We start from the raw sequence: 24,153 nt of genomic DNA, 5'->3' as shown, positions 1-24,153 counted from the left end.
GCGCCCTAATGTTTTGCACAAGTCCCAGTAGTGGTGTTAGTACTAGTAGAAAATAATAATAGCAGATGTTTATCAGATGTTAAATGAATTAGGGACCAGGAACTGTGCCAGGCAATTTACATGCATAGTTTGTTCTTTGGTTCTTAAGTTTCTCATTTTTGCGGACTTCCACAAAGGAAGGCTTCTGCACTCTCCTTGCAGTTGATATTTAGTTGCTCTTCTCTCCTTTTTATCCTCATTTCTTGGAGTAAAGTTGATGCCCTCAGAATACAGTTTATTTGTGTTTCTTGCCAATGTTCGGGGGATGTGGAGAGCATCTCATAAGTGATGCCAGCAGTCCGATCCCTGCTGGGCTCAGATGCAAGGTCTGATGTGGTCTGGTCCTGCTTGTTCACGTTTATTCTACCCAAAGGGAAGGATTCCGTATTTCTTCCTTAAGTAAGAGGCATGCGATTGGCTGTGTCTGCGATTGGTGGCTGGTTTGGGGAGAGTGAGGAGGGGGAAGAAGGAAGGCTTGGAGAAGACACAGGCAGGGGGACGTGAGCTCCCCTTTCCAGGTCATGCCAGTGGGGAGGAATCATCTATTAACGGTTCTTTTTTTCTCTTTCTTTTTTTTTTGGCCACGCCAGGTGCTGCTTGCGGGACCTTTGTTCCCCGACCGGGAATAGAAACCGGGTCCCGGCTGTGAAAGCTCTGAGTCCTAATCACTCAACCGCCAGGGAATTCCCTATTAATGGTTCTTGGTTGCAACAATTTTCTATATCTACCACTCATACATTTGTTAATTGGAATTCTACTATAAGGAAGAGTTGTCTGTTTGACCCCATTTACTTACTCAGTTATTTAGTTACATCAACACGGACCCATGGCTATTTATTTTATTTGACTCTATGGGTTACCCATCACTCCTATTACTTATTTTGGTGCCCAGATCACCCCAGCCATGGCCATTGGAGATATTTTGAGTTGACTCCTGCATCCTTTCGACAAGCCCTTGCCATGTTTTGAGCGCTTTCTTACTTTCTGGCCCCAAAAGATATTCCTGGTTCATTCCACGTGTACCCAGTCCTGCTTCTGGAAACCGCCATTTCTCAATGAATGGGGACATTTAGTAAATCTTGAACACTTTTGCCAGTTTTCCTTTGGCAAAGCCAGTGGACCGGATCACCTGCCCCTGAATATTATCTAAGTTCCTTGCCTCTCTAGTGCATCTTGTTTTCTGTCTTTTTTTTTTTTAATAAATTTATTTATTTTATTTTTGGCTGCGTTGGGTCTTCGTTGCAGCGCATGGGTTTCTCATTGTGGAGGCTTCTCTCCTTGCAGGGCGTGGGCTCTAGGCACACGGGCTTCAGTAGTTGTGGCTCACGGGTTCTAGAGCGCAGGCTCGGTAGTTCTGGCGCACGGGCTTTGTTGATCCACGGCATGTGGGATCTTCCTAGACCAAGGCTGGCACCCGTGTCCCCTGCATTAGCAGGCGGATTCTTAACCACTGCACCACCAAGGAAGTCCCTCTGCTTTCTGTCTTTATCTCTGCTTCCCTCACCTTCCCTGAAGGAACAAGAAACATAGGAAGTTTTGAGCTTCATTTGTTCATTTTCTGCAGACAGAACTTTTTTTTTGGATGTGAGTGGAGATGAAATCTAACAGCCAATGACCACGACTAATAAAGATTGATCACACTGTAAATTCAGCTACTTACCTGTCTCTCACAATTTGTTCCAAAGAGCTGTTTCAGAGTTATGTTAATTAGATTCTGCCCTAATCATTTTCATTATTTTTGCTCACTTTTCTAGATTCGCTGTCGCTTTCACGGAGTCAATGAAGGAAACGGCACAAAGGCAGTGGGTACGTGTTCATTTCACGTTTTGATTTGGGTTATGCTGGCAAAGTTGCAGGATCAGAGGACAGAAAGGCAGTTTTAGTAGAGCTGACATGGTTCCCATCGGCACCGCCCATGGTGGCCACAGCAGTGTGTTATGTTTCCCATATGTTGATGTTTTTTATTTGGGTAGATACTCTTAGACCATCACTGATTTTCTTTGTTGTTCTTCTTGAATTGCAAAAATAGCCCAATAGCCAGCTCTTTTCTTTTTTGTTTGTTTGTTTTTGCAAATCTCTCTCTCTTTTTAAAAATAATAATTTATTTATCCGGTTGCACTGGGTCTTAGTTGCGGCAGGCAGGCTCCTTAGTTGCGGCATGCATGTGGGATCTAGTTCCCTGACCAGGGATTGAACCCGGGCCACCTGCATTGGGAGCACAGGGTCTTAACCACTGCGCCACCAGGGGAGTCCCCGCCAGATCTTTTCATGTTTTGTCTGTTTTCATTTTATGTGCTCAGATGGGATGATTTACGGACTAGACTGTAAATGTTGCAGCATCCTTGTACACGTTGGGAGTAGCAATCCCTTAGGTGGCAGCTGGAGTTTCCTAGGCTGGACTCTTCATTTGAAGGGCTTTAATGAGTATAGGGCTTTCTAGCTCTACAAGTTAATGCATTTATTGAGTTTTAAAATTCATTACGACTTGGGGGGGGGTGAAATGAGCTGGCGGGAATCTGAATCCTCCGTGGGAAGTTCTGTAGAGGACTGGTGGGGCTGGTGTCTGCAAAACTAAAGAAAAGGCCAGCTGAAAGGTTGCTTTCCTCCGGTGGATCGTAGGCACGATGCTGTTTTCTCAGATGGTGACCCCTGCAGTGCCCCTGGACCACCAGCGTTGCTGGTCCTTGTGCTTTACCAGCAAACCGTTGTGCACAGCACTTAGGCCCTTGTCATCTGGAGGCATTATTCCTGTTGGTGGCATTTTACAGGCTGTGCACATTCTTTATCTATAGGCTTTCACTTTGTAACATCTAACGCTTGGAAACGGCTGCAATGGGACAAGGGCAAATGCAGTATTTTGTGGGACTGGTCGACCTTTGCCAAAGCCCAGAGTGCTGTGTGCACGTGAACCTGAAGATTCCCTGCAACCAGAGTGTGCATATTCTTATTTTTGACCTCAAACTCCCCAGGCAGAGAATCGAGGGTGCATTTTTCAGTGCAATGTAATGAATGAAAAACGGCAAGCTTCCTGGCTCCGAGTTTCATGTTTGTATCAGTTTGACTGTCCATCTGCCTTACGGCAGTGATGTACCAGTGGTTCTCAAAGGGGGGTCCCTGGGACTCTTTCAGGATCTGCACAAAGTCAAACCTATTTTTGTCATAATGCTCAGACATTATTAAAGGCATGATGAAAGGCAAAACCCTTTTTCACCATGTGAAGAGCAGTGGCGAGGAAAATTGCTGACGCCTTCATCGTCATGAAAGTAGGGGTACCCATCTGCACCGATGGGTTATTCACCACCACCCACTTATAGTTAAAAAAAAAAAAAAAGAGCCCGTTTTTCACTTAAGAAAGTCCTCAATGAAGCATAAAAATGATAAATTTTTATCAAACATTAACCTCTGAATACATGTGTTTTTTTTAACGTTCTGGGTGATGAAACAGGAAGTATGTATCAGCTCTTTCTGCTGCCTCTGAATGAGGGATGGGGGTTATCTTGAGCAAAGGCCCTGGTGCAACATTGGGGTTGCAGACTGAACCAGCCATGTCTTAACACAATTTTTTTATCTGAAGGACTGATAACCAAACTATGGTTACTCAGACTTGGGCGTTTGGCGCTCATTTTCTTAAAAATGACTCAGTTGAGTGAGTCACTTCAAGAAAAACAACGGGCAGTATCTATTGCCAATGATATCATTTAAATTTTAAAGCAAAAATTAGAATCTCGTAAGCCACCAGGAAGTGGACAGCTTCCCCTTACGTCCTTCCCTGATGAGATCAGTGGTTGTGTTAACAAACGTGATTTTTTTTTTTTTGGATGCTGTGTAATGAAATGGTTCAACATTTGCGAGATCTGCGTCACTCAGTGAACCAATATTTTTCAAATGACTAATACGTGGCATCACAGAATCATGCATAGATAACAGATCCATCAAAGTGCAAGACAGACCTATGGATTCGAAATATCAGGGTATGATATAATTTCAGGTTCCATATTGCAACTAACCTTTAAGAAGCTACCATTTGTTGAGTTTTGGTGTCATGTCCAAGACTAATACCTATAATGATCTGAAAAGGCTCCTTAAAGGCCCATATTAAAATATTCCTCCCCTTTCCAGCTACCTGTCAGCAAGAAGCAGGATTTTCTTTATACACTTCAGCCAGAGCAACATATGGAAACAGATTGAATAGAGCAGCAGATATGAGACTCCAACTGCCTTCTGTTAAGCCAGACATAAAAGAAAGCTTTTCCCTGCTGAAGCAAGTTTATCCTCCTTGATTTCCCCCCCTTTCCCTAACTTCTCAGTTTTAAATGTCACCTTTGTCTGTAAAACCTGTGGCCCTCCAAACCTGGTACAGATGTGTTCACTGCTGTATCAGTTATTTTTGCTGCATAACAAATCACCTCACACGTAGTGCTTTAAGACAGCCATTTATCATTTATGCTTTGTGTTGTCTGGGCATTTCTGGCCGGGGTCAGCTCAGCGGGGCTGGGTAGTCCAGCATGGCTTTGCTTACGTGTCGGGGCCTCGGCTGGGATGGCTGGGACAGTTGGTGTTTCTCTCCATGTGGTCTGTCGCCCTTTATCAGGCTCAGCGGCAGGAGAGAGCAGGCAGCAGTGCGTGAGCAGGCTGCAAGCTTCTGCCTGTGTGCTGTTTGCTACTGTCTGTGGGCCAGAGCAAGTCAAGCACGGAGCTATAGCCTCTTCCTCCTTATGGGGCGATCTTCAGCGTGGCCTTAAAAAGCAGGGGTGCAGGGAGGGAGCCGTTGATTAGGTCCATTTTAATAATCCGCCGCACTTAGTGCTTATCCCTCGAGATTGTAACACCTATTTATCGATTGATTTAGTTTTGGCGGCGTTGGGTCTTCGCTGCTGCGCATGGGCTTTCTCTAGTTGCGGCGAGCGGGGGCTACTCTTCCTTGCGGTGCACGGGCTTCTCATTGCGGTGGCTTCTCTTGTTGGGGAGCACAGGCTCTAGGCGCACGGCCTTCAGTAGTTGTGGCACATGGGTTCAGTAGTTGTGGTTCGCGGGCTCTAGAGCACAGGCTCCGTAGTTGAGGTGCACGGGCTTAGTTGCTCTGCAACATGTGGGATCTTCCCGGACCAGGGCTCGAACCAGTGTCCCCTGCATTGGCAGGCGGATTCTTAACCACTGCGCCACCAGGAACGCCCCTGTAACACCTCTTTCCTTCACTTTTCGCACCGTGTGGCTGTGAGTTCTTTGAGGACAGGGACAAGGTATGGTTCACCCCTGTATCCCTAGAGGGTAACGTACCACCTCACGTTCAATAAATTCTTGTCCGATTGACTTGGCCAGGAAGGGATCCTTCTTTACAACTTTTTATTACAGAGATGTCCAAGCATATACAAAAATAGCAAGAATAGTAGGGTGAGCTCCTATGCGTCCACCACCCAGCTTACCATTCTCCAATCCTTTTTTTCTTTTTTGGCCGCGCCGCATGGCTTGCGGGATCTTAGTTCGGGGACCAGGGATGGAACCTGGGCCACGGCAGTGACAGCGCCAAGCCTAACCACTGGACCGCCAGGGAACTCCCTCCAATCCTTATTTATTTGACTCTCACCCACTGCCCCACCACTCCTGCACACACACACACACACACACACACACACACACACACACACACACACTTTTTCTTCTGGAATATTTTTTTAAAAAGCACAACCACCATGCTCTTTTACCTGCACGGGATATAGATTTTTTTTTTTTAACACAAGCCCCATGTTATGGATCCATTTCTGTGCAGGAAGACCATAGCATGTGAGGAAGAAATAAAGAAGGGCTCAGGGATATTAACATTTTTATGAATATATTTTGGAAGAACTCGAGAAAGGAGTATAGATGTGGAGAGGAGGAGGAACAGGGTCTTTGAGCTGCAGACACATTGAATTAGAGACGAGTATTGGACTCGGGGATGAGTATCCAGAATGCAGCTCACAGTGTGGGGCTGTCGTCAGAAAGGGGTGCAGCTGGAGGTCCAGATGTGGAAGTCATCAGTGTCGAGGTGATACGCGATCGGTGATTATTCTTAGACGGGACTAACTTTTATTTTATTTTTTATTTTTTGGCTGCGTTGGGTCTTTGTTGCTGTGCACGGGCTTTCTCTAGTTGCGGCGAGCGGGGGCTACTCTTTGTTGCTGTGCGTGGGCTTCTCATTGCGGTGGCTTCTCTTGTTGTGGAGTGCGGGCTCTAGGCATGCGGGCTTCAGTAGTTGCAGCACGTGGGCTCAGTGGTTGTGGCTCGCGGGCTCTAGAGTGCGGGCTCAGTAGTTGTGGCTCATGGGCTCTAGAGCACAGGCTCAGTAGTTGTGGTGCACGGGCTTAGTTGCTCTGCGGCATGTGGGATCTTCCCGGACCAGGGCTTGAACCTGTGTCCCCTGCATTGGCAGGCAGATTCCTAACTACTGCGCCACCAGGGAAGCCTGGGATTAACTTTTCGATGTAACGATGAGAAAACTGCGTTAAATGCATAGACCAGTTACGTTTTGGGCAGGCTTGCTAGCAGTGGTGAGAATATCCAGCAATGTCCTGTCAAAAGATCTTTTTTTCTTTTTTTTTTTTTTTGGCTGCGCCGCGTGGCAGGTGGGATTTCAATTCCCTGACCAGGGATTGAACCCAGGCCCTCAGCAGTGAGAGCGCAGAGTCCTAACCACTGACTGCCGGGGAACTCCTGGAAGGATCATCTTACATGTCAAGATTAAGTTGACCATTTGCCTGTCACCCAGGAGGTCAGCCACACCAAATCTACCCTCATCCTAGGTTAGCTGTCTTTGTTTTCCGACAGATGCTTTTCCAAATATAATAACAAGGCATTTGAAGAAAGAAATGGAGAAGTCGGCAAAAATTGTTTTGTCTTGGATGATGATGTCACAGGCAGCATCAAGAAAGCTCGTAAAAGAAAGGATGAATTTGTTTTTATTGTTTAAAGTGGTGGAGGTTAGTTATTAAATTCGAATGTGAACCTGTTTTTTAATACCGCTTTAGTACTTTTTTTTTGGTGGATGATTTTTCAATAAAGTTCAGCTCAATACCTTTATTTGATTAGTTTTTGCAAATGAAAACTGTGTAGAAACAATATAAAGGTTCATTGTTCAGCCACATCTATGTAATGCTTTGAGATGGATTTTTGTGGAGAGACTACTGGTAGTTACGTGTTCCGAACAGTGACGCAGTTTTTGAGTAGTTAAGTTTCATGCTGCATTATTGAACTGCCACCTTTTGTTTTTAATTTTCTCCTTTATTTTGGTGAGCAGGCTTGGCTCAGGTCCAAACTTAGTTAACCTTACGTAATTATTATCAAACCAGAATCAAATGCCAATTATCCCAGATTAGAAAGATTTATGGTCTTTGCTTCTTACTGCTTTTGTGGTTTCATGTAGAGTCTGTATAGATAAATATAGTTTTGAGCATAAAATCCGGCCTGAAACTTGTTATTTTCTCAAACTTCATTTTTATAAAAACACAGGCTCACTCTTGATGCCAGTACTGTTAATAGAAATACAATGCACCCTATGAAGATGAGCCATGGATGTAATTTACAATTTTCTGAGAGTCCCATTTTTAAAAGTCAGTGGAAACAAGGAAGATCAGTTTTAATAATCTGTTTTACTGAATCCACCTCCCTGAGTTAGCCAGCCTGCAAAGGACAAGGGTAAGGGTGCTCTCCCCAAACCTGCCCTCACTTTTGACACCAAGGGCAAGTTCAGGGGATCCCCATCACCACCCTCAAGTTTGAGAAAGGGCTTGAAGGACTCAGAACTCACGAAGAGTTACCCTCGCTGTTATGGTTTATTACTGGGAAAGGATAAGACTAAAATCCGCCAAAGGAAGAGACGCCGGGGCTGGTCCTCCATCGCCCTCTCCCTGGGCAGTCAGGACATTTTACCCTCTGGCTGTTGGTCTATGACCATCTCAACGCCCCGTTATTGATCTGAGACGTATGTACGGAGTTTGCCAACCCGGGAAGCTCACTGCGTTTGGTGTCCAGAGTTTATTCTGGGGCTTCATTGCATAGACTTGATTGATGGATTGTTTGCACACAGGGTTGAATCCAGTCTTCAGGCAGATTGATACCACTGGGCCCAAAGTGCCCAATTTCCATCACATGGCTGGTCTTTCCGGCATGGCCAGCCCCTACCTAAGACTGTTAGCTGTGGCTGGCCTCACCCTAGAGAAATACATGCCCCTTAGGAATCACATAGATTATTTCCTAGAAGGCCAGGGCAAAAGCCAGAACACCTCTTGGCCAAGGCCAAGTTCCTAACTGCACACCTACTGTATCCAAAATCTTATTATTTCAACACATGAGCAACATAAAAATGACTAAGGTGCTATTTCACATTTTTTTGGTACTCAGTCTTTGAAATTGAGTGTGCATGTTACTTTCAGGAGGCACATTTCCATCCAGACCAGCTCCGCTTCAAGGGCTCAGTAGCCTCACGTGCCCAGGGCTGCAGTATTGGACAGTGCAACATACCACAGATATGCACGTGGGGAGCACCCTGATTCAAGCTTTCCAAAACATATGCTCCGATCTGGTCGTGGAGAAACATTAACAGGAAGGAGTGAAGGGAGGGTATATTTTGCAAGCTGTGGGTTAATTTCAGCCCTCTGACAAAGCTAGGATGCTCCTTTAGAAACATTACTTTGGGACCTACTGTATAGCACAGGGAACTATCTCAATGTTTTGTAATAGCCTAAAAGGGAAAAGAATCTGGAAAAACAATAGATAGGTATGTATGTACACCTGAAAGTAACACAACGCTGCAAATCAACTATACTTCAATTTTTTTAAAAAAAGGCACAATGAGGGGAAAAACAAAGAAACATTATTTTGGAGGCTGTGTTGATGAGCACCCTTCTGCCTCTGGCTGACTTCACACAAATTAGTTTGATTGGAGTTCGATAAAGAGAGTTTTATTTTATCTCTTTTAATTTGAAGTGCCTTTGTTTGGGCCCGTTGTTTTTGTTTTTTTTTTTTTTGTTTTTTTTTTTTTTGCGGTACGCGGGCCTCTCACTGTTGTGGCCTCTCCTGTTGCGGAGCACAGGCTCCGGACGCGCAGGCTCAGCGGCCATGGTTCACGGGCCCAGCCGCTCCGCGGCATGTGGGATCTTCCCGGACCGGGGCACGAACCCGTGTCCCCTGCATCGGCAGGCGGACTCTCAACCACTGCGCCACCAGGGAAGCCCCCGTTGTTATTTTTATAGTGTTGTTTGTATCAGCCTTACTTTGATGTTGTACCTACTTTGTAAGGGTCGCTGTCCCGGGGGCTTTGTACTGGCGTCCGCCTGCTACCTAGTTAGTACTCATTGTCCAAGTTCAACATCGGCCGTGTTTTGGGACAGTGCTCCTCTGTCGGTCTGTGATATTATAACCTTGATTTCGTGTTTTTGGGAATTAGATTCACTGCACATGTCTAACTGTGATATATGCATTGTGCAAATTTAAAACTAGTCTAAATAGCATTTTGATTCTTGCTACAGTGTGTAATAGACATTCAGAATACAAGTTTGGGCACTTCTAATTCTAGTCTGGGTTTAGAATACTTTCTCTAAATTCACCAGACTTTTACCAGGAAATGTAACTATTTCACCGATATAATTAAAAGCAAATTAGGTATCCACATATCTTAATTGAAGGCTTTTCTCTCTGCAGAAACAATGATTGTGGTTTAATTTGTCTCCACTGGGTTCAAAACCCCACAGGTCTGTGTAAAGTTTAACTGCACTGTTCACATGCTTTTTCTAAAAAACAGTACTCAGCTAAGAGGACTTTCTCTAAATTCAAATATTTATTTATGAACTATTTAAAAAAATCTTGAGCATGAGTAAATACTGTTTGACACAGTTATCGAATTCAGAAAAAGCAGAGTGGTAACCAACATGGCACATGGATACACTTTGTTGAGGTTAGTGCTGAGCTAAGCTTCCTGGTATTGTCACTTTTCAGTGATTTTTTTTTAATTTGGAAACTTTGAGTCCCTACCTTCTGGGGCCTAATTCATCTAGCCCGCCTTGGCACTCCTTAAAGAAAAGTAACTTTCTGGAAGCAGTTAGGCAATACCTAAAGAGTAATTTTACTTTCACTGTGTACGTATACTCATCACAGTTCTTTTGGAAATTGAAATACAGAAAGCAAGACAGATCTCATTGGCTGTCACTTGCCCGTTCATGGCACAGGGGAGCTCAAAAGGCTGATGTAGGTGTTAGTTCTTTTCTAATCTGAATGAGCTGCCTCTCGCCTAATTGCTGAATTATGCTGTCCTTTGAATTACTGTTACTTCTCCTTCTTCCTGCATGGCCCATCGCTTTGTATTTGATCATCTCCAAAAATCACGTTGACAGCACAGGAGCTACACAGACCACATCTTTTATTATAGTTTCTGTTGTAATGTGAACTTAGAAACATTCACCCCTCTGTTTCATCTTTGGAAACCCTAGTTTGTATGCTGGCCCTCCCCACAAATATCCTGTAAGGAAAACTCCAGGGATTGGTCATATCTTAGGAAGCTAATCATTTTTAATAACTTCTATTAAGATTGGCTTCCCTCAGAGATTTCTTGATAGAACTGCACGTGTCCTTTGCATTTTTTTCCCCCATGTGAGATCCCTGGGAATTGAAAAGTTTTAAAGGAACTCAAAGGATGGAAAACTCATCAATTTCAGAGCATAGATTCTGAGTTAACGTTTCCCATGACCTGGGGCACAAGCTTTTGGGATGATCAGAAGCGTCGCTCTAATTCATCAGATTGCAAAGGCAGAGAACAGTAGGGGAAGCTTTTGAATAAAATCAGCAATGATTCCATGTTATTTGCTCCGTAGATTTAACTGTATTTTACTTTTTAATCTTCCTGGGAACTTTCTTGCTGGCATTCCTATTTCTTGAGTTGCTGGGCTAGATTACGTGTTACACATTCATCCTTTGATTTTGCCCAGGGTTGTTTGAGTTTCATCTCTATTTATAGCCTGTTTCATGTCAGATCCCATAAAACTGGATCCCAATTCGGTTCTCAGACGTCCTCCCCATCTCATCTGTGGATTTTTTCCTTTTCTTGAAAAATCTTTCCTTGTCTGGTTCAGTTGCAGGAATTTAGTGACAAGCTTGTTCCCCCCTCCTTTTTATTTTGAACATTACTATTATTAATTTGCCACGCCACGTGGCTTGTGGGATCTTGGTTTCCCCGACCAGGGATTGAACCTGGGCCCTGACAGTGAAAGCACTGAGTCTTAACCACTGGACCGCCAGTGGTTCCCTGAACATTATTTTCTTTCCTTACTTAAAAACAATTTCTAAGGGAAAAGAGAAGAGGGAGAAAGAAGGAGAAAGAGGGAGAAAAGAAGAGACCCGTGTCCCCTGAAAAATGCCCAATTTCTGTGTTTTGTGATGTATTTTGAAAGCTATACACTTACAGGCCATGATTTCTTCTAAGTAATTTGTAGCTGTTTTTAAATGACTTTTAACAAAGCCATCATCAGAAGTTGTAAAATAATATTTTTGTCACTAGGATGTAGAGGATGAAATTGTGCATAGATTTTAAAAGTAATATTTATTGTGGTTTCCATTTGGTGGAAAGCTTAATTTCAGAAGGTTATATTAATAAAAGAATGGGAAATCTTTTTGTTGTTGCTGGCTGTCTGGTATTCCATCATAAAAAGGCATAACTGAGCATCTGGGTCTGTTACAAAGTCACATGTGTTTATAGGGCACTGACTTTTTATATTTAGTAGTGGGTCAAATTAAGTAATGTTTTCTCATAGACTTTAAAAATGGAGGAAAAAATGGAGAATCTTCCCTCTCCACCCTTCCAACACACACACACACACACACACACACACACACACACACACACACACACGTCTTTTTCATTTTATGCATCAATGAGCTGATCTTCCAAGGGAAATGATATATATAAGGACTTCGACTCATGTTATTTCAAGGCAAGTAAAACAACAATAAATATTGAGCAAAGAAAGCTAATTTGTATTTAGAGCATTTTAATATAGAAAATGATTTTCGAAATCAATATAAGCCAATTGGCTTTTGCCAGATCGCTTTTCTTACAATGATTAAAAATAACTCAGATGCAGATTTCCTTTATACTGTTCCTCTATTTTCTTGATTTGCTCGGATAAGATCTTCAAATACCATTTATGACATGTTTTAAAAGTCTGTATTGGACTTGATACTTACTTGTTTTGGGGGGGGAGTTCAATAGATTTGGGGGAAATAATCCTCAGAGATAGGTGAAATCAGCAGATAAACCCAGGCATTTCCATATAGAGTCAACTTATTCTGTTTATAGAGTTGAGATACCCTTTTAATTAATTAATTTTTGTTTGTGCCCAAAGGAACTTTCTTGAGAGGAGCATTTGGGGTTTACATATTTCTAATTGCACGGCACAGTTCTAATGAAAATAGTAGTAAGGCTGTAATCTCCATTTTGCCTGACAGTCATGAATTGAATTTATATAGAATTATAGTGAATCTGTTTTTGTCAAACACTCGTGTTACCTTTAAAGTTAAAATGCTGTCCGGGTATATTTTTGACAGTGCTTCAATATCCTTCTTCTGGACATTTTTTGAGCCAATGTTGTAGGCTTAGGTCTGGTTAAAGAAGAGGCACTCTTAGCCTGTACCCTATTCCAGTACAATTTTCTTCAGTTTTCTAGTGAAATTATAATTTAACAAAAAGGAATATTTTAGGGCTCTGAGCTAAACTCTGATTTCAAATGGCTGCTATTAACCATTTTTTTTCCATTAAGGTTAATATCTTTTTTTAACTAGTAGCGAGATTTTTGAAGCTCTTTTTTTTGCAGGCTTGCTATTTTAAGGGCATTTTAAAAGGGGCTGCATCCTGCTATGTGGCGTATGGAGGAGGATACTCAAGACTTTTAGAGGTCTCAGGTACCTCTGATGGATAAATATAAAATGTAATGCTAAGGTCAAAAGCAAAACCAAACCAAGACTTGTGTCTCTGTACCAACTTCCTTATTTTTTTTTTTGGCCGTGCCGTGCATGGAGTGTGGGATCTTAGTTCCCCGACCAGGGATCGAACCTGCACCCCCTGCATTGGAAGCCTGGAGTCTTAACCACTGGACCGCCAGGGAGGTCCCTCCGTACCAACTTCCATTCAGCCGTCCTAGGATGGCCAGATGCTGCCTCTCCCAGAACCTTCCCATCCACCAGGCGGAGGGCAGGGTAACTCCCTCTTCTCCCCATTGATCGTCTCTCCCTTGTCGGGACTGCCTCACCTTTAGTTTGTTTCCCGAAACATAAAGCTGATTTGAGGATGAAGGTCAAAGTGGGTCAGCAGACCACATGCAATTCACAGGATCCCGGTCACCTGGAGGACCACCAGAGCCCTCCACACATGTTTAGGTAGAGAGAGCACGAAGATGCAACTTCTGTGATGGCCACTCTTTACCTAGTGTAGTCGTTTCATGCATGGAGCTGATATTCAGGCCACATGGTAGAAAGATGCACCTTTTCAGACTTTATCACCAGAATGACCATATCTTTGATCACTTACGAGAAACAGCCCTCTGCACCTACTTGACCCTGCTGCCCTTTAAAGCGATTTCTCACTCTGCTCCCGTAACATCCACCTTTGGGTCTAAACCCGATTTTAAAAATATCTATGTCACTGTTTCAAAACGAGCTTGAGAAATGGATTCTTTTTCTTTCTAGTAGTTTTATGAAGTTCCGCCAGAAAACACCACCAGGGATAGTACGTATGCATCTGGGGACACATATCTAGATCAGTCATGCAAGTGTCACGGTGTCCCTTGATGTCAAAGGGGCTTTGGGGAGGTCCTTACAGGGTCCTTGAGACCAGTCCATTCACATCCTGGAAGAATCCGACCCCTGGTGCCTGTTCTCTTGTTTCCCAACATACTGGGTACCCCTCCTCCATCCCCATCTCCATCTCCCCCTCCATCCCCATCTCCTCCTCTGTCTTCATCTTCTCCTCCTCCCCCCGCCCCCTCCTCCTTTCTTCTCCAAAGGTGGGGAGTGTACTCTCTCTATTCAAGGGTTTGTATCCACAAACCACATTTTCCAAAACGTCTGCCTTCAGCCTCAGCCCCTGATGCGCACCTGATGGGCTGTGCCCCTGGCATGCTCTCTGGGCTTCATCACTTTTCTGCTCACATGGTAGCTATAAATTGGTAATACTGCATTATGCCTGATTTAAGGGGCCTCTTTGTACTTCTTCCCTTAGATAAGCTGTGTTTGTAATGGGCTGACCCCCATTAAAAGCAGAGGTAACTCTTTGCTCTGATAAAGTAACTAGTCTGTGAGTGGCTGTGTAGATGATTCTTTGTGATGTTTTCCAACAGGATATTTTTATGGCCTTCATTTTCTCTCTAAGCAGCAATGGGAATGGACTAGCAAACTTACTTTTTTTTCTTTCTCCCCTCTTTTCAAAAGCCACATGCCAAGGATAAGATCTATGTCCAGAGTCAAGGTAAGAAATTTTAAATATATGTATATTTGAAAAAAAAATGAGTCTTTTATCTTGTAGAGATACCTGCTGAAATGAAATAGCATGATGTCTGGGATTTACTTGAAAATAGTAGAATGGGCACACTTTTATTATGTGTAACATTAAGATAAAAATAAGGCTACTTTATAAAAGAATAATTTAAAATGTTAGAAGAATGGTTAAAGAAGATGTGGCACATATATACAGTGGAATATTACTCAGCCGTTAAAAAGAATGAAGTAATGCCATTTGCAGCAACAGGCATGGACCTAGTGATTGTCATGCTGAGTGAAGTCAGACAGAGAAAGAGAAATATCGTATGATATGTGGAATCTAAAAAGAAATGATACAAATGAACTTATTTACAAAGCAGAAACAGACTCACAGACTTAGAGAACAAACTTATGGTTACCAGAGGGGAAGGGTGGGAGCAAGGGATAGTTAGGGAGTTTGGGATTGACATGTACACACTGCTGTATTTAAAATAGATAAACAACAAGGACCTACTGTATAGCACAGGGAGCTCTGCTCAATATTCTGTAACAACCTAAATGGGAAAAGAATTTGAAAAAGAGTAGATACATGTATATGTAAAACTGAATCAGTTTGCTGTACACCTGAAACTATCACTACATTGTTTTGTTTTTAATAAATTTATTTATTTACTTATTTTTGGCTGCGTTGGGTCTTCGTTGCTGTGTGCAGGCTTTCTCTAGTTGCAGCAAACGGGGGCTCCTTTTTGTTGTGGTGCGCGGGCTTCTCATTGCGGTGGCTTCTCGTTGCGGAGCACGGGCTCTAGGCACGTGGGCTCAGTAGTTGTGGCTCGTGGGCTCTAGAGCGCAGGCTCAGTAGTTGTGGCGCACGGGCTTAGTTGCTCCGCGGCATGTGGGATCTTCCCGGACCAGGGCTCGAACCCGTGTCCCCTGCCTTGGCAGGCGATTCTTAACCACTGCGCCACCAGGGAAGAACCACTGACGCGCAAAATCGAGATCAGGGAAACAGTAGCTCCAGAGAACATGTGGCTGATTCTGAGCTTAGGTGTGAACCCGTGCTGAGCCCAGGGTCACGCGAACAAGTCCACCTTATAAACATCACATTATCAAGGCTCTAGTGGTTTCAGGGATACTTTTAGCAGCAGAATCACTCATGAAATGAACTCTTTCTTTTAGCCCCCATTTAAAAAACGATGCACTGACTCAGTATGCATAAAAGGGATGTGTAAGTGTCAGGGCAGGCCTGGGGTTGGACCTTCCATTCCTCTGCCACAGCCCCTCGTTTATAGCCACGGAAGACGTTGGTGCTGCAGGAAAAACATGGGCTTTGATGCAGCGCGTGGGTTTGGACACAGCCTCTGACACCTGACATTTTGTATCCCGATTAACTGCAATGAATCTCGGTTTCCAGCCGGATAAACGAGAGGACTCAACCTGCTTAACAGGGATTAAGGGTTTCCAGGACCGGGTGGAACACATCCACTCACAGTCTGTGCTGGGGCAGGCGTGGAGTGGACTTTACTACAAACTTTACTAACTGTAGTCTGTATTAGTCAGTGTGAATGGCCAGCTTACAAGTGCCTTGGAGAGGCGGTTCGACGACTTAATTTACATTCCATAAAATTTCACATCTTTTCTGCTCTCGAGGTAATCTGTTAAATGTTGCCTCTGGATTTTTGAAATCTTAAAATGTTCGTTTTTTCAGAGAACTTTAAACTGAAAGCTGGCTGAGAAACTGACACAGATAGCAGGAAATTATGTATGATTTAGAAGGTTGAGATGAGGAATTTTAAATACAGACATAATTTCTGTGTAATTTCTTTTAGAGTTTAGTTGGGAATGTTTGGGATACCTGTCACCTATATGCATTTTTTAGGAACTCAAGCTTTCTGTGACCTAGAGACAGTTTGGCCCAGGAATGGATGGTGGGGTTGAAAGTGATGGATCTTTTCTCCTTGGGAACTGTGGGCGAATTTTATTTTACTTTTTATTTTTGTTTTTGGCCTCACTACGTGGCACGCGGTATCTTACTTCCCCGACCCGGGATCGAACCCGAGCCCTCGGCAGTGAAAGCGCAGAGCCCTAACCACTGGACCGCCAGGGAAGTCCCCTGTGGGCTCATTTTAAACCTCACAGGCTTGGAGAGATTCATGGGAATTCAGCAAAGCCCTCAGAACTTTAGTTCTTTATAAGAACCGAGTATGACGGCTAGTTGAATGTCAACACAAAATAACTGGTTATGTCTCAACAGCATGAACTTTCTTTTGTTCTCTTTCCTTTGACCCAGGAATTGCAACAGTGCCGAACACCACCTTTAACTGGAACACCTTCCTTCAGCGTTCAGGTAAGAGATGAAATCTTCTGGTAGGATTTTGACTCAAGTGCATCTCGCCAACTTGCGTCAGTTCCTTGCTAGGTTCACATGGTTTTGAAGAAGAGGCTGCCAGGGTCAAAGAAATGGACTCTTTGGGTAGAACAAAGGAGGGAGCAAGGCATGATTAGAACAAACTTGGTTTCTCCCCATTTGCCGAGGTGTCGTCAGTGGTCCCATCCCAGTGAGGATGGGGGTGCAGCTGAGACGCAGGAGGACGCGTAGTGCCAGCCTCTGCGACGCTGCTCTTCGGACAAACCTCCCAAACACCTAGTATCTTGTGACGTTTGTCCTTATTAAGGATGCCATCCTCCTGTGTTCATTCGGTGTTATGTTATTAGCTACACACATAAGAAGTGACTCTTGTGGGACTTCCTGGCGGCCCAGTGGTTAGGGCTTGGCGCTATCCCCGATGGGGCCGGCTTCGATCCCTGGTCGGGGAACTACGATCTTGCAAGCCGCGTGGCGTGGCCAAAAATTAAAAAAAAAGTGACCATTGTAAGATGAAGATCAGATTAAGAAACAAACTTTTAAACCACTTGAAATCTCAGCACCAAAAAGGAACTGCTATTAGTGTTTTGATATATCTTTCTCAACAATTTTACATATATATATTAATGCTTTTCATGCATTAATATATAATATTAAATTATAGCTGTATTAACCTATTATATATTTTTGTCTTTTAAAATCATGTAAATATATAAATATGTGATATTTGTATATTTATTGTAAATGCATAATATGTATGATACCTATATTATTTATATTATATATAGATTATATATAAATTATATATAATTAGGTGTGACTTTATACTTTATGTTTAAATAATACATATGTATAAATAATCATATATATGATTTTTAAAAGACAAAAGTAGAGTCAAACTGTACTTACTGCTCTAACCTGCTTTATTTATTCATTATGTTAGTAACAATATGAGCTAACTTATTCTTTTTTAAAAATCTCTAAACTAAAGTAAAATTTACGTGGCGTCAAGTACAGACTTCTAGGGTAAGATTAGATGAGTCCTGACAAATGTATAAACACCCTAATCCAGACAGATCACCTTCCCACTGCTCAAGAAAGTTCCCTCTTGTGCTTTTCCATATTTAATTCCCATCCCTCTGTAAGGGACCCCATTCCAATCTCTATCACCATCGATTCGTTTTACCAGTTCTTGAACTTCATCCAAGTGGAATCATACAGTAAGTACTTTTTGCGTCTGGCATCTTTTTTGCTCAACATCATGTTTTTGAGATTCATGCATATTGTGGGTCTCCGTAGCTCCTCCTTTTTTATTACTGGGTCCTATTCCATTGTATGGATGTGTCCCACATTGTTTCTCTGTTCTCCTGTTGATGGACTTTTGAATTGTTTTCCATTTTTACGTACTATAAATAAAACTGCTCTCTCTCCACATTCTTGTGAATAGCTTGAGTGTAGGGTGGACCCATGCTTAACTTTAGAAAAGAACAGCCGAACAGTTTTCGAAAGTGTTGTACCATTTTACATTTCCGCAGACATTGATGAGAAACCTAGTTACGGTACATCCTTGCCAACAATTGGTGTGGACAGTCTATTTAATTGTAGTTGTCCTAGGGGGGATCATGAAATGGTATTTGATTGGTGTTGGGCATTTAGGTATCGATATCTTCCTTGGTGAGGTGTCTAGCCAGGCCTTTTGCCCAAATGTTTTAGTGTGTTGTCTTTTAATTCTTGGTCTGCAGGAGGGTTTTCTGCTTTTCTTTTCCCCCTGGGTAGAAGCTTTTTGTCAGATACGTATATTGTGAATGTTTTCTTCCATTCTCTGGTTTACCTTTCCGTGTTCTTAACTATGTCTTCTGAAGAGCAGAGGTTTTAAATTTTGTTGAAGTCTAGCTTACCAATTTTTTCTTTAACAGTTAGTCCTCTGGGGTCCTGCCTAAGAAATCTTTGCCTACCCTAAGGTCGAAAAGATATTTTCCTTGTTTTTTCCTCCACAAGTTTAAGCTTTTCCATTAAGATTGTAATCCATCTGAAATTAAATTTTGTGTGTGATATTAGGAGATAGGGATCGAAATTCATTTTTTTTCTGTAAAGTGCAGTATCATTGAAAATGTTTTTCAATGAATCACTCTGGTTCCTTTGCTGAGAGTCAGTTTACTGTGTGTGTTCCTTTGTGTCTGTATAAATCTACCTTTATGCCAGTATCATGCTGTCTTGTTGTAGATTTATGGTACGTGTAGAAATCAGAGTTAGCCTATGACTTTGTTTCAGAATTGTTTTAGCTCTTCTAGGTTTTTTGCATATCCGTATCCAAAATTTAGAATCATCTTGTCAATTTCTGTAAAATCTTGTTGTATTGAATCCACAGATCATTTTAGAGCGAATCGCTGTCTTAACAATAATTTGTCTTAAGATCTCTGAACATGATGTATCTTTCCATTTTGCTCGGGTCTTACTTATCTTCATAATGATTTGTACAGGTCTTTCATGTCTTTTAAAAATATTCTTAAGGATTTTATTATTTTTGATGTGCTATAAAGGTTTTCTTTTTTTTTTTTTTTTTTGCGGTATGTGGGCCTCTCACTGTTGTGGCCTCTCCCGTTGTGGAGCACAGGCTCCGGACGCGCAGGCCCAGGGGCCATGGCTCACGGGCCCAGCCGCTCCGTGGCATGTGGGATCTTCCCGGACCGGGGCACGAACCCGTGTCCCCTGCATCGGCAGGCAGACTCTCAACCACTGTGCCACCGGGGAAACCCTAAAGGTTTTCTTTTTATTTCAGTTTTGAATTTTAGTTGTTGCTAGTATATAGAGATACACTTGATTTTTGTAATACATTGGCATTATACCTTGAAATATAAATTTATTGGTTCTAATTACATCATGTTTTTAATTCCTTTATTGTATTTAAAATTCTATAAATGTATCCAAACAATCCTTTTGGTTGGGAATTTAGATTTTTTTAAAAAACTTTTTGATATGCAGGGATGAAAGTTCTAGGATTTTCATCTTCATATGTTTGCCCAACTGTTTTCTTAGGAGCAATTCCTAAAAATAGAATTGCTGGATTAGATTATGCACTTAACCAGAGCTTTCACACATCTTACGTGATGTGTAAGTGTGTCAGCTTGGAAAGGTGACATCAGGGTGCGCGTCCATCAGTGAAGCTGGGAGGGTACCATTTTCTCTACGTGTGGTACCACTGTGTTTTCTGTGCATGGCATGACCCAAGCATAAAAACGCTGTTTAAGCAAAATTTTATTGTATTGTACAATGTCTTGAAGTGTAAAAACTTCAGTTGTCTGCAGATGAAGCCCATAAGTTTATGCTATTTGGGATTATAACTGCCTTGCAGGCTGATCAGCCCTGTAATTCTGGTAAAGGTACTAGAACAGCTAAAATTATCTCAGCAAATACAATGTGAGGCCTGAGAAGTCATCTCTTTTAACCAGAAATACTTCTCTCTAAAGACGACAATGCAGGGGGTACGATTAGGGGGAGTTGAAGTTGCAGGTCCTGCTGTAAATGTCAGAGAAGAGAGTGAAAATGCAAAATCAGCGTCCTGCCCTCAGCAGACAGGAGGACACCCCAGGCCTGTTTTTACTCCGAAAACTTCAGACAAAACCTCCAACACGTACTCCGTGTCAGCGTTCGCTTCCCTTGAAAAGAAGAAATTTCCAAACATTTGATTAGAAATAGTTTTCCAAGTGTTTTACATCAATCTCAACAAGAATGGCAGAACTCCTGTCAGCATTACAAATGAACCCACACCATCCAATTGCTTTATCATGTCAGGAAGTGTAAGCCGTTATTCAGAACCAGGAGGCCCATTTTAAATGGCCTGTTGTGGGCTTCCCTGGTGGCGCAGTGGTTGAGAGTCCGCCTGCCGACGCAGGGGACGCGGGTTCGTGCCCTGGTCCGGGTAGATCCCACATGCCGTGGAGCGGCTGGGCCCGTGAGCCATGGCCGCTGAGCCTGTGCGTCCGGAGCCTGTGCTTCCCAACGGGAGAGGCCACAGCAGTGAGAGGCCCGCGTACCGCAAAAAAAAAAAAAAAAAAAAAAAAAAAGGCCTGTTGTAAGGTTATTCCATCTTCTGTATATCAGAGGTCACTGTTGTGGTGTAACTAAGATTCATAATTTCCAAAAGGAGAGTGATTTGTCATCAAGGTCTGTACCCTGATGGTTGCTTGTTTCACCAGTCTTACTGTTGAGTGATTAACGGAATAGCCAGGACATTTAAACTACTCCGCAGACAACATCCCCTCTTGGGAACGTTGGCTTCACTTCACTCCTAATGTGTGCAATCAGAAGCTGTAAATACATTCAGAATATATGGGCTCAGGGAGGCTCCGGCGGGGACTGCGGGAGCTGACTGCTGGAGGATGGCTTAAGCGTTAAGGTGGAGAATTCAGCGGCGTCTCAGGGTTTTATGATCAGGTGTCTGTTCTCATTTGTACAGTCATTCATCTTTGTCAACTTTCAGACTCCAGAGGTAGACCATCTTTCTCACCCATCCTCTATCTCACCCTGGCCACTGGAGCATTCTAAACCTATGATTGTGTTTTGTCACTTCCACTCTGGGCTGAGACAGTGAAAACAGAAGTGACAGTGAACTTGATGCAGACCGTTAGTGATCAAATCCTCACCCTCTGGATTCCTATGAATTCTTAACCTTGAAATCGAGGGGAGTGGGTTGGGAAGGGCCTCACTGAACACTGAATATTAATAGGCGGGTAGCGGATTAGTCCCCAGGGTTTATAGTCACCTTCTTAAATATCTGATGTCAATTTCGGGGTTTATTCCCCTTTAAGGTATGTCTCGGGTTTGCTGAGAATGTTCAGTTATATCTCTAAGCCCAAGGTAACAAATTAACTAAGTCTCCTTAGTTTAAAACATGAAATCAGTTGTATGCCAACCAGATTCCATGATCAAACAGGTCAACTAGGAACAAATAAAGAATAAAATAGATGAAAGGCACTAAGTGGCATTGTTGTAATTTTTCACGCGATGTTCTCATTAGCTCTTCTGATCCGAAGGTATGTGTTTAGACATCAAGTTAGTTATCTGGTCTTTGTGTTTTCAGGTACGTCTTAAATGTTGTTATGATTCAGTGATGCAGGAATTTTGCTTTTAAATGCCAGTAACTAATGCATCTAGAGTAATGGTGCCTCTCAGGCCATCAAATCCCGAAACTGTGAAAGCTTAAACTTGACCCGGACACACCTTCTTGGTTTTTATTTTTATTTTATTTCTATTTTCACTGTTTATTTAATTTTCTCTCTTTCTTCTTTAAAACTCTATTTGTATTTCTATATGGAAACTCTCATATGCAAAACTCAAATGGTCATATTTTCCTTCCTCAGGCTGTTCCTAGGAAAACTCACTTGTTTTTTGTTTTTTGTTTGTTTTTTGCGGTACGCGGGCCCCTCACTGTTGTGGCCTCTCCCGTTGCGGAGCACAGGCTCCGGACGCACAGGCGCAGTGGCCATGGCTCACGGGCCCAGCCGCTCCGCGGCATGTGGGATCTTCCCGGACCGGGGCACGAACCCGTGTCCCCTGCATCGGCAGGCGGACTCTCAACCACTGCGCCACCAGGGAAACCCTCTCACTTGTTTTTTCACATGGAAAATTCATGTCATTAGATCCCTGTATGCGTTCACAGCCCCCAAAATGAAATTTTTCAGCTAAAAGTCACTAAGTCTAATCAACAGAAGTTCTTGAATTCTCTTCTTATAATCACGCGTGAAAAAAAAAAAAATGACAGAGCTGCTGGAATAGAAAACGGCAAAGAAAGTAGCTTAAACGTGGATCGGGTTTCTATTCTAGAACCAGCGGATGGATGAGTCACTTAGAGGATTTGGGAGCGTCGTGCTTAGTCTGTTGGGACCGCTAGGGTGCCAGACCATGAAATCAACACGTTTCGTTTTGTAGATAAAAATACCGTTCTCCAGGAAATGGTAATATCGGAAAGACACGTAAATGGTTGCATTTGTAAGGGATGAGTTCCAACCTTGACTTCTGCGAATCCCAGATGTGAGAGGAAAAGTAAAGAGAAGAAAAATAAGCTTGGGGTTAAAATGAGGAAATGAAATCCACTAAAAAAATTAGGTAGGTACCTGCCTCACCTCCAAACCTCTAGAGGCCAGTACGTTTTAGTTCTTTTTTAAAATCTAAGAATGAACACGGTACATTTCCCTAAAGTTGGCCAAGGCCCTGGGAGAAGCTGAAATGGAATTGCTTAGAGTTGATGCATCCATGAGGTCGGGCCTGAGACCTTGGTTGTTTGATCAGGATTTTTGCACTGCATTTCCTGAAAACGATATTGGTGTATGGGAAAAGTGCATGTAAGCTCTCAAACCCAAATGTTGTCTCTGCATTTAATTAAAAAAAATTTTTTTTAAATCCTAGAATAAGACAAAGCCTTAAATCCTAGAATAAGACAAAGAATAAGACAAAGTTCTTTGTTTGATCCTATTCTAATATAGGTTTCTAAATTCCCATGACATTTGATCTCCTGCCCAGGAAGAAGAGGGGGAAAGAGGCAAGAGAATTTGGGATTTAACTCCGTCTACTTCTAGGGTCTGGTAGGTTGGGGGGGATCAAAATCATTTAGTGAACTGGGCAGCAGCGCTTTAAAAAATAGAATAGAAAATATCAGAGCGCCTGTATGCAATAAATCTAAATGATTCTTTGAAACTGTACCGTGTCTGTGTGTCTGTATGTATAAACACATATTTCACGTGTACAGGGTTGCAGTATAGTGTGTACATCTTACTGTAAGTCATAGTCAGCACGTTGTGAAGATCAGTGTTGTAAATTATGCATTATTGTCTCTCGAGCTTGGCTTTCCCAGGGATCCTGGGGTACGCAGAGGGCCACGTTTCTCCAGCTTTACCTCACCAGAAGGCCAGCGGGTCTTCCGAACCTGCTGTTCTGAGTAGCTAACACGTGCCAAATCGAAGTCAAGCAACAAAGTAGGTTTCCAACATCTACACTTGCCACAAAGCAAAAAGAAAGAATTAGATGCAGCCTTTTTACCGAGACATCACATCGGTTCTTAAAATAGGGCTTTCTTTGGGTGCCGTCTCTGGATGCCGTCTTTGTGTTTGTTTTGTTTTTGTATTTACTTTTTTTCAGTGTGGTAATACAGGTTCTTTGATTTCCCCCTCTTTTTGGTACTTCCATGGTTCTCCTTCCGCCTTCCTTTTTTTCACTCCTTTTGTATAGTTGAATGGATATTCCATGTATTTACATGATGA

The 24,153-nt window shown here is 42.7% G+C and overlaps 1 protein-coding gene across 2 annotated transcripts in view; it reads left to right on the top strand.

Annotated features, from left to right (window-relative positions):
• GLT1D1 (glycosyltransferase 1 domain containing 1) overlaps nt 1-24,153 on the top strand; it is a gene marked incomplete at its 5' end in the record, with an annotated part of 100,048 nt that overhangs the window by 33,064 nt on the left and 42,831 nt on the right. For both annotated transcript variants that reach the window (XM_082667173.1, XM_082667174.1), the window contains 3 exons: nt 1,794-1,845; nt 14,488-14,524; nt 16,823-16,879. In XM_082667173.1, the coding sequence (XP_082523299.1) occupies nt 1,794-1,845; nt 14,488-14,524; nt 16,823-16,879 (146 nt within the window). The remainder of the gene's footprint in view (nt 1-1,793; nt 1,846-14,487; nt 14,525-16,822; nt 16,880-24,153) is intronic.

The sequence above is a fragment of the Grampus griseus genome, assembly GCF_964374135.1.
Source record: "Grampus griseus genome assembly, chromosome: 12".
Taxonomy (NCBI): Eukaryota; Metazoa; Chordata; class Mammalia; order Artiodactyla; family Delphinidae; genus Grampus; species Grampus griseus.
Note: the sequence above shows the minus strand (reverse complement) of the source record. Positions and strands in the feature narration are given on the sequence as shown.